The 10,930-nt window shown below is 61.6% G+C and overlaps 1 protein-coding gene across 1 annotated transcript; it reads left to right on the plus strand.

Moving 5' to 3' along the window:
- The first annotated feature begins 1,894 nt into the window (after nt 1–1,894).
- On the plus strand, nt 1,895–10,791 carry ADISSP (adipose secreted signaling protein). The gene is made up of 6 exons (XM_084204389.1): nt 1,895–1,937; nt 3,059–3,147; nt 5,743–5,897; nt 7,319–7,457; nt 9,654–9,770; nt 10,424–10,791. Exons 2-6 carry the CDS (start codon nt 3,129–3,131, stop codon nt 10,522–10,524), a joined length of 531 nt encoding a protein of 176 aa, XP_084060515.1. The 5' UTR covers nt 1,895–1,937; nt 3,059–3,128; the 3' UTR covers nt 10,525–10,791.
- The last annotated feature ends 139 nt before the right edge of the window (nt 10,792–10,930 follow it).

Raw genomic sequence — 10,930 nt, forward strand, 5'->3', positions numbered from 1 at the left:
CTGGTGTCCCCTCCCTCGGGGACACGGCCGGGTGTGATGTCACCGCGCCGGTGACCAGGACACAGCCGGGGCTCTGGGGACCGCGGGGAATGTGGATCCCAGATTTCTGGGAATGCGGATCCCGGGATTTTAAGCGTTCCAGCAGCTGGAGCAGCCCCCCGGGGGTGGCGCTGTCCCCTCTGTCCCTCACGTGTCCCCTCTGTCCCTCACGTGTCCCCTGACCCCGCTGTCCCCCCCATTCCCGGGGGACAATCCCGGCGCTCTCCGGGTGGGAACTGGCGCCGTTCCCGGTCCCCTGTCCCCGTGAGAAGGGACACGGAGCTCGGGATGGGGACAGCGGGGACAGGGCTGGATGTCCCCAGGGTGGGCGGGGAGAGGGGAACAGGCTGGGAGTGGGATGGGATGGGATGGGATTGGGATTGGGATTGGGATTGGGACTGGGATTGGGATGGGGTTGGGATTGGGATTGGGATTGGGATTGGGATTGGGATTGGGATTGGGATTGAGATTGGGATTGGGGATGGGGTTGGAGTAGGATTGGGATTGGGGTTGGGATGCGATTGGAGTTGGGATTGGGATTGGGATGGGATTGGGATTGGGGCGGGATTGGGATGGGATTGGGATTGGGATGGGATTGGGAATGGGAATGGGATTGGGATGGGATTTGGAATGGGATTGGGATTGGGATTGGGATTGGGATTGGGATTGGGGTTGGGATGGGATTGGGATGGGATTGGGGTGGGATTGGGATCGGATTGGGATTGGGGTGGGATTGGGATGGGATTGGGATGGGATTGGGATGGGATTTGGCTTGGGGTGGGATTTGGATTGGGATGGGATTAGGGTTGGGATGGGATTGGGATTATTTGGGATGAAATGGGATGGAATTGGGATGGGATTTGGGATGGGATTTGGGATGGGATTTGGGATGGGATGGAACTGGGTGAGATGGGCTTGGGAGTGTGAGTGTGACTGTGAGTGGGATTGGGATTGGGGTGGGGATGGATGGATGGACGGATGGACGGACGGGACAGAATTGGGATGGGAAGGAATTGGGATGAAATGGGGTGGGATAAAATGAGATGGGAATGGGAATGGGAATGGGAATGGGAATGGGAATGGGAATGGGAGGGAAGGGAATGGGAGGGAAGGGAAGGGAAGGGAAGGGAAGGGAAGGGAAGGGAAGGGAAGGGAAGGGAAGGGAAGGGAAGGGAAGGGAAGGGAAGGGAAGGGAAGGGAAGGGAAGGGAAGGGAAGGGAAGGGAAGGGAAGGGAAGGGAAGGGAAGGGAAGGGAAGGGAAGGGAAGGGAAGGGAAGGGAAGGGAAGGGAAGGGAAGGGAAGGGAAGGGAAGGGAAGGGAAGGGAAGGGAAGGGAAGGGAAGGGAAGGGAAGGGAAGGGAAGGGAAGGGAAGGGAAGGGAAGGGAAGGGAAGGGAAGGGAAGGGAAGGGAAGGGAAGGGAAGGGAAGGGAAGGGAAGGAAAGGAAAGGAAAGGAAAGGAAAGGAAAGGAAAGGAAAGGAAAGGAAAGGAAAGGAAAGGAAAGGAAAGGAAAGGAAAGGAAAGGAAAGGAAAGGAAAGGAAAGGAAAGGAAAGGAAAGGAAAGGAAAGGAAAGGAAAGGAAAGGAAAAAGGCCCCTCCCCCACCCCTCCCCGTTCCCATGGCAACGCCCCCGCTCCTCCCCCACCGCCCACAAGGGGGCGCCCCGCGGCGCGCGCGCCCTTCCTCATTGGCTGCCCCGCCCCTTAGCCCCGCCCCCACCCACGCCCCCTAGCAACAATCCCGCCCCTTAGCAACGCCCGTTGAGCGCCGCCTGGGGCGTGGCCTGGAGGCGTGACCGGCGTGCGCGCCCACCAATGGGAGAGCGAGGTGGGGGCGCGGCAGCCAATAGGAGCGAGGGGGCGTGTCCCCGCAGCGGGAAGCGGGCAGCGGGAGCGGCGGGGTGAGCGGGGCACGGCGACACCGGGGGGACACCGGGGGACACCGCGGGGCACCGGGGGCACCCGGGGAGTGACAGAGGCACCGGGGCAGCCCCGCGGAGGGGCGGGCGGGCCGCGGGCGATGGCGGAGGGCAAACCGCGCCGGCAAAGGGGGGTGGGGACAACCGCGGCCGCGCTGTCCCCTCGCGGTGTCCCCTCCTGGGGACCTGTCACCCCCGTGCTGAGCTTGGGGACAGCTCTCCTTCCCACCCTCCCCATGGCTTGGGACGCCCCAAATCCCTGGATTTCCCCCCCCCGGAGAGGCTCCCCCCTTCCATTCCAGCTCGGGTTTCTTTTATCCCGAAATTTTGGGGTGTTTTTCCCACCCCCCCGTCGGATTTCCCGACTTTTTGGGGTTCCCACTTCCCAATCCCTGCCGGCATTCCCGGTCCCATGGGGGGATCCCAACAAGGAGGAGGAGGAGGAGGTTTCACCCTCCGATTCCATCCCGGGGAATTTTTTTTTTTTTATTTTTTTTATTTGGGATGTCACATCCCGAATTCCCGGCTGGCGGTGGCGTCTCCGCGCGTTTATCCCGGGAAAAACCATTCGGGAAAGGGCTCCGAGTTTGGGATCCGATCTCCCGTTTATCCCGGGAAAAACCATTCGGAAAAGGGCTCCGAGTTTGGGATCCGATCTCCCGTTTATCCCGGGAAAAACCATTCGGGAAAGGGCTCCGAGTTTGGGATCCCATCTCCCGTTTATCCCGGGAAAAAACATTCGGGAAAGGGCTCCGAGTTTGGGATCTGCGCTGGGAATCCGGGAAAAAAATCCCAAAGCTCGGAGATGTTTTTTTGTGTGTGGGGGGAGGGGAAAGAGGGAAACTGAGGCAGGCGCGGGGGAGGGAATTCCCTAATTCCCGCTTTTCCCGGAGATTTGGGATGAGGGAATGCCCATTCCAGGCCCTGGGGCGGCCGCTGGCTCCTCCCCGCCGGCATCGCGGCCACCTCGGGGCCACCTCGGGGCCACCTCGGGGCCACCTCGGGGCCACCACGGGGCCACCACGGGGCCACCGCTGTCCCCGCAGTGGGGTGGGAATATGGGACGGAATTGGCTCCTTCCCATTCCCGCCCCATTCCCGCAGCATTCCCGGACGATGCCCCCCGGCCGCTGACTCTGGGGACAGCGACATCGGCGGACGGCGCAGGGGACAGATGGCGACAGCCGGCAAGGGTGAGTCCCCACCTGCCCGCCCTGCCCCCGGATCCCGGGGTTCGGGGCTTTTCCCGGAGCTTTTGGGGTCTCTGCGGGGATTGGAGGGACCCCAAAGCGCTCTGGGGGGAGGCACATCCCGAGGGATCCGGGAATTTCCCCGGGAATGGGGCCGGGGGCAGCTCCTTCCCCCTGGGATGAGGAGGGAGAGCCCCAGGAGATTCCCAGGGGAAATAAAAAGGGTTGGGGACATCCTGGAGGGGACCCTGAGACCCCCTGGTCCAGCAGGTTCTGATCCCATAAATCCCTGATCCAGGGGATTCCCTGCTCACACAATTCCCAGATCCCATAAATCCCCAGTCCAGCAGATTCCCTGCTCCCAGAAATCCCAGATCCAAGGGGTTCCTTGATCCCACAAATTCCAGATCCTACAAATCCCAGATCCAAGGGATTCCTAGATCCCACAAATCCCAGATCCCAAAAATCCCAGATCCAAGGGGTTCCTCGATCCCACAAATCCCAGATCCCATAAATCCCAGATCCCATAAATCCCAGATCCCACAAATCCCAGATCCAAGGGACTCCTAGATCCCACAAATCCCAGATCAAGGGGATTTGCTGCTCCCATGAATCCCAGATCTCACAAATCCCAGACCCAGGGGGTTCCCTGATCCCAGAAATCCCAGATCTAGGAGATTAACTAATCCCACAAATCCCAGATCCAAGGGATTCTGTGATCCCACAAATCCCAGATCCCATAAATCCCCAGTCCAGCAGATTCCCTGCTCTCAGAAATCCCTGATCCCAGAAATGCCAGATCCCATAAATCCCCAAACCAGCAGATTCCCTAATCCCCTAAATCCCCTAAATCCCATAAACCCAAATCCAAGGGAATCCTTGATCCCACAAATCCCTGATCCCACAAATCCCCAATCCAGCGGATCCCTGGCTGCCACCCCAATTCCCGGGACACCCCAAATCCCAGGACACCCCAAATCCCAGGACACCCCAAATCCCGGGACACCCCAATCCCCGCCTTCCTCCCGCTCCAACCCCACCCTCCCCAGATGTCCCCAAGTGCCACCAGGGTGACAAAGGGGCTCGGGATCATCGAGGGTTGGGATCGGGATGCCCGGGCAGGGATCGGGATCCGGGATTTGGGATCCGCGCGGATCCCTCGGGATCGCCACCCGGGAGGGTCCCCCGCGCGTCCCCACGTGTGTCCCCACGCTGTCACCGTGTCCCTCGCTGTCCCCCACAGGAGCGCGGGAGGGACTTTGGGGCCGAACAATGGCGGGGCCTTAAAGCCCGGCTCATTAAAGCCGGGCTCATTAAAGCCCGGCTCGTTAAATCCCGGGATTCCCGGCGCTGCCAGCACAAAGAGCCTTTTCTTCGGGCGACAAGGGAGGCGACAATCTGCTGCTGGCGGCGGTGACAATCTGCTGCCAGCTGGGAGCGGGGCTCGGCGGGAGGAGGAGGAGGAGGAGGAGGAGGAGGAGGAAGGGGCGGATTTTCCATGGAAGCGGCGCACGTGGAAAATCCCACGGGATTTGGGCCTCCGTGGGGACAGCGCTGTCCCCAGGCCGGTGGCAGGGCCTGTCCTGCTGGCCTTGTCACGGCCGTGTCACCTCGGCCGTGTCACCTTCCCGGTGGCACCGCGCAGCCCGAGGAGGGAGCCGAGCCTGGGGACGCTCGGGGGATGCTTGGGGACACTTGGGACATCAGCTGGTGGCCGGTCCTTGTTCGGATGGGAGCTGGCTGTGGTCATTTGTCACCTGTGTCCCTCTGTCCCTGTGTCACTTGTCCCAAGGACATCACAGGAGGGAGCAGAGTCTGCCAAGCCTGGGGACGCTTGGGGACGCTTGGGGACACTTGGGCACACTTGGGGACCCTCTGGGCATGGGCTGGTGGCACTTCCATGCTCTTTCCACTTCTCACCTGTCCCCTGCCCCGTGTCCCCATGTCCCCAGCCTGTGTCACTTGTCCCAAGGACATCACAGGAGGGAGCGGAGTCTGCCCAGCCTGGGGACACTTGTGGATGCTTGGGGACACGTGGGGACACTTGGGGACCCTCTGGGCATCAGCTGGTGGCAATTCCAAGCTCTTCCCCCTTCTCACCTGTCCCCTGCCCCGTGTCCCCATGTCCCCAGCCAGTGTCACTTGTCCCAAGGAGGGAGCGGAGTCTGCCAAGCCTGGGGACGCTTGGGGACACTTGGGGGCATTTGGGGACATTTAGGGACCCTCTGGACATGGGCTGGTGGCACTCCCAAGCTCTCCCCCCTTCTCACCTGTCCCCTGCCACCAGTCACCTGTGTCCCCATGTCCCCAGGCTGTGTCACTTGTCCCAAGGACATCATATGAGGGAGTGGAGTCTGCCCAGCCTGGGACACTTGGGGACATTTGGGGACACTTGGGGACCCTCTGGGCATGGGCTGGTGGCAGGTCCCTGCTGGGGGAGGAGCTGGCTGTCCCCACAGGTCCCCTCTGTCCCAGGTGACACGGGGACAGGGTGACAGGGAAGTCCCTCCTGGTGCCACCACGCTCCAACCCGCGTCCCCAAGGTGAGGCCACCTCCCCTGGGGACACGGCCGTGACCGGGGCCTTTGTCACCTGCAGGCAGCAAGGGCAAGGGGACAGCAGTGCGCTTCACCCCCGAGGGGACCCAGGGCCACCACCAGGAGGGGACACAGGGCCACGTCCACTTCCAGGAGCAGCTGCACGACTCGGCCGTGATGGTGACACAGGACAAGGACGGCCACTTCCTGGTCAAGGTGGGGGACAGGGGGACAACGGGGGGATGTCACCCTCCCCCGGGGACTCCGGGGCTCCCAACTCCCGAAAATTCCCGGATTTTGAGGCGTGGCCACCCCGGAATTCCGTGTCATTCCCGAGGGCACCAACTCTGCGTTGTCCCCCAAATCCAGCGCCACGTTTGGGTGGCTCTGGGGACACGGGGGACGCGTGGCACTGTCCCCTCTGCCCCGTTTTGGGGACGTTTGGGGACGTTCTGGATCCCTCCGGGGCCATCCCCAGCTTTTCCCCCCTCCCGCGGGTGGCGCGGCTGCGGGGGCGGCGCCGGCGGAGGGGACAGGGAGCGGAGGGGACAGGGACAGGGACAGGGAGCCACCCGCGGTGCCACCAACGTGCGGGTGGCACCTGCAGCTGCCACCGGCGCTGAGTCAGAGCCTCGTGGCCGGAATTCCATCCCAAATGCGGCGCTGCCTCCGGGGGCGGCCCTTGTTGTTTTTCCCGCCACATGATGAGGGGGTGGCAGTGCCACCCACGGGGACACGGGGACACGGGGAGGGAGGGGTCCCTGCTGGGCTTGGGATGTGCCTGGGAAAAGCAGATCCTGGTTTATTTTGGTTTTTTCCCGGGGTTTTAAAGGGATAAATCCCAGGATGGTTTGGGGTGGGGCTGGTCCTGATTCCTTGGACACTCCCAGGAATCCACAGAAAAATCGGGAATTTCAGCCCAGCCGGGAATTGCTGCCCAAAATCCCGCTCCAAATGTCCCCATTCCCTGTGTCCTTGTCCCCCCAGTCCCTCTCCAGCTCTCCTTTAAGCTCCAGAAGGTTCTCCCCAGATCCTTTTCCGGCTCTTTGGGGTGATCCCAGCCCCTGGGGGATTTTGGGGATTCCACCCTCCGGATCCCGGCCCCGGATGTTTTTCCCTCAGGGATCATTCCCAGCTCTCTCCCTTCCCAAAATGGATTTTTCCAAGGCTCGGCAGGGCTCTGCTTTTTGTCATGACAGCGGAAAAGTTCCATGGGAAGAGGCGCTCCTGCCTTTTCCAGGGACAGCTGGAAAACCTCTCCCTGCTCCCGTGACACCCACGGGTCCCAATTCCCAAAATTCTGTCCCAAAATTCCATATTTTTCCTGTGTTGTTTTTTTTTTTGGAGCAAAACCATCCTGTTTGTTACCTTTTCCTGATTTATTTCCGAAATCATTCCTATTATTTCCTAAATCATCTCCTATTTATTGTTTCCTGATTTTTTTTTGTTTTTAGGGCACAAATCCCTTCTCCCCAGAGGGATTTAGCAGTGGGAATGTTTAGGATGCAATTCCCCCTCTCCAGGTGCTGTCCTCACCTTCCTGGGGACTCTCCAGTGTCACTTGTCCCCAAGGATGGGGGCGGGGGGGTGACAGTGGCACCCCGGCCGTGGTGTCACCCCACATCCCGCTTTTCCAGGTGGGATTCCTGAAGATCCTGCACAAGTACGAGATCACCTTCGTGCTGCCCCCCGTGCCCAGCCTGGGCAAGGACATTTGTCCCCTCCCTGTCCCCAACCCCAACCTGCGCATCGTCAGCGTCACCTCCCTGCCGGAAGGTACCGTGTCCCCTCCCCGTCCCCGGCGTCCCCACCCTGTACCCGGCCCTTGAGGCCACACCCCGGTGTCCCCTCAGTGTCTGGGGGAGGTGACAATTCCTCGTCCTCGGGGACGTCCCCGATGTCCCCAAATTCCGTTATTTTGTTGTTGTTGGGGTTTCCCTTTCCCGGGGTGCCACCCTCTGCTTTGGGGACAATTGGGCGCTGCCACATCCGTGGGATCCCGGAGCCTGGGGACAGCTGAGTGTCACCCTGGGCTGGTGGCAGTTCCCTGGGGACACGGGCTCTGCTCCGAGGACACTGCAGGTCCCCGAGGCCACCTCGGTCCCATCCCACATGTCCCACAGCCAATGATGTTCCCACATCCCAGATGTCCCCTCGGGGCTGGCGGTGTCACCTCCCGGCCTTGGGGACAGGGCGGGGACGGGGCTTGTCCCACCCACCGCTGGCTCCGCCCCAAAACAGCGCTCTGGGTTTGTTTGGAGATTCCCGGGGGATTGGGACCGGGATGGGGATCGGGGACAGGGCACGGACCGGGATGGGGATCCGGGATCGGGGCTGGGACTGGAGTCGGGACCGGGATCGGGACTGGGGATGGGGCTGGGATCAGGACCAGGATTGGAGCCTGAAGCTGGGATTGGAACTGGGGTTGGGACTGGGATCAGGACTGGGATCAGAGCTGGGATCAAAGCTGGGATCAAGGCTGGAATCAGGACTGGGATTGGAGGCAGGAGCCAGGATCAGGACCAGGAATGGAGCCTGAAGCTGGGATCAGGACCGGGATTGGGACTGGGATCAGAGCCAGGATTGGGGCTGGGATCAAGGCTGGAATCAGGACCGGGATTGGGACTGGGATCAGAGCTGGAATCAGGACCAGGATTTGAGCCTAAAACCAGGATCAGGAACGGGACTGGGACTGGGATCAGAGCTGGGATTGGGGCTGGGATCAAGGCTGGAATCAGGACCACGATTTGAGCCAGGATTGGAACCAGAAACCAGGATCAGGACTGGGATTGGGACTGGGATCAGGATTGGGATCAGAGCCAGGATTGGGGCTGGGATCAAGGCTGGAATCAGGACTGGGATTGGGACTGGGATCAGAGCTGGGATTGGGACTGGGATCGAGACTGGAATCAGGACCGGGATTGGGACTGGGATCAGAGCTGGGATTGGGACTGGGATCGAGACTGGAATCAGGACCGGGATTTGAGCCTAAAACCAGGATCAGGAACAGGACTGGGACTGGGATCAGAGCTGGAATTGGGGCTGGGATCAAGACTGGAATCAGGACCACGATTTGAGCCAGGATTGGAACCAGAAACCAGGATCAGGACTGGGATTGGGACTGGGATCAGGATTGGGATCAGAGCCAGGATTGGGGCTGGGATCAAGGCTGGAATCAGGACTGGGATTGGAGGCAGGAGCCAGGATTGGGACCAGGATTGAGGTGGGAATCAGGAGTGGGACCAGGATTGAGGCCAAGATTGGGACTGGGATTGGAGCCAGGATTGGGATTGGAGCTGGGATCGGGATTGGAGCCGGGATCGGGATTGGAGCCGGGATCGGGATTGGAGCCAGGATCGGGATTGGAGCCAGGATCAGGATTGGAGCCGGGATCGGGATTGGAGCCGGGATCGGGATTGGAGCTGGGATCGGGATTGGAGCCAGGATCGGGATTGGAGCCGGGATCGGGATTGGAGCCGGGATCGGGATTGGAGCTGGGATTGGGATTGGAGCTGGGGATCAGGCAGGGCAGGGAAGGCACAGGCAGGTGCATGTAGGGCAGGAGGGGTTCAGGGAGGGCAGGGAAAGTTCAGGAAGGTGCAGGGAGGTTGAGGAGGGCAGGGGAATTTCAAGGAAGGTTCAGGAAGGTGCAGGCAGGCACAGGTAGGACAGGAAGGGTTCAGGAAGGGCCAGGGAAGTTTCAGGGAAGGTTCAGGAAGGTGCAGGCAGGGTGAGGGGAGCACAGGCAATCACAGGCAGGGTGAGAAGGGCTCAGGCAGGGTGAGGAAGGTGCAGGCAGGATGAGGAGGGTACAGGCAGGACAGGAAGGGTTCAGGGAAGCTTCAGGAGGGCACAGGCACGGTGAGGAGGGCACAGGCAGGGTGAGGAGGGCTCAGGCAGGGTGAGGAGGGCACAGACAGGATGAGGAGGGCTCAAGCAGGGCTCCAGCAGCCCCTCCATGTCCCCTGGCAGGGCACAGCGTGCGCTGCGAGTACATGGCGCACAAGGAGGGGGTGCTGAAGGAGGAGCTGCTCCTGGCCGGACACAGCCCCGGCCACATCAAGGTCACCGTCCAGGCCCGGGTCATGGGTAAGGGGCTCTGGGGGGGTTCTGGGGTTCCTCCCTGTCCCCTTCCCCCCCCACCAGGCCCAGCCACTCTTCCCAGCTGTCCCAGTCAATTCCCTGTCAAGGAATTGCCCAAAATTGGGGATTTCATCCCAAAAAGTCCCCAGCCCGGAGGTTGAGGAGAGCCCTGGGAAGGAGTGAAGGGAGGGGGTGGGGGGGGGTGACCCCAATGTCCCCGGGGCCCCTGTGCCTGGCTAGGTCCCCCCTTTGTCCCTGGGACCCCTCCCCTTGTCCCTGGGGTATGCCCTGTCCCTGGGACCCCTTTGTCACTGGGACCCCTCCCCTTGTCCCTGGGATGTCCCCTGTCACTGGGACCCCTTTGTCACTGGGACCCCTCCCCTTATCCCTGGGATGTCCCCTGTCACTGGGACCCCCCTACCCCTGGGACCCTCCCCATAAACCCCAACACCCCCTTGCTCCCCGTGTCCCCCACCCCCTGTGGTTGTCACCACCCCTGCGCAGTGACCACAGCGGTGACACAAGGGACAACACATCCCCCACCCACCCAGCCTAAACCCACCCTCCAAACCCCTTAAGAAGGGGCGTTCCCACCCCCCCCATCCCCCCCCCAAAGGGACAGCGAGCTGTCCCCGAGCCGTGTCCCCCGGTGTCCCCAGACCGTCACCACGGCACGCCGATGCTCCTGGACGGGGTGCGCTGCATGGGAGCCGAGCTGGAGTACGACTCGGAGCAGAGCGAGTGGCACGGCTTCGACTGAGCCCTGAGCCCCCCCCGGGGGACCCCAAAGTCCCCAGAGCACAGCACGGTCCCCAAGGCGGGCGGGGAGGGGACCCCGCTCGCTGCTGCTGCCGCTGCTTCGCCCTCCCCCCGCGGCCCCGGGGCGGGGAGGGGGTTTGGGGGAGTTGTGCCTCTTGGGGTGGGGATTCTTCCTCTGTTCTGGGGTGGGGGAGGAGTTTTGCCTGTGGAATGTGGGGCGGGAGCGGGGGATCCGCCGTGGCTTCGGGGTTGTGGCCATGTCCCCCTGCCGTGTCCTTGTGTTGCTGCCAGCGCCTCTTTTTTTGGGGTTTTTCTGTTTTTTCTGTTTTTCTCAAATTTTTTTTCCCGTTTTTTTTTTTTTTTCGCTCTTTTCCCATTTTTTTTCCTCGTGGTACAAGGACCAGGAG

The sequence above is a fragment of the Fringilla coelebs genome, assembly GCF_963513975.1.
Source record: "Fringilla coelebs genome assembly, chromosome: 4".
Lineage (NCBI taxonomy): Eukaryota > Metazoa > Chordata > Aves > Passeriformes > Fringillidae > Fringilla > Fringilla coelebs.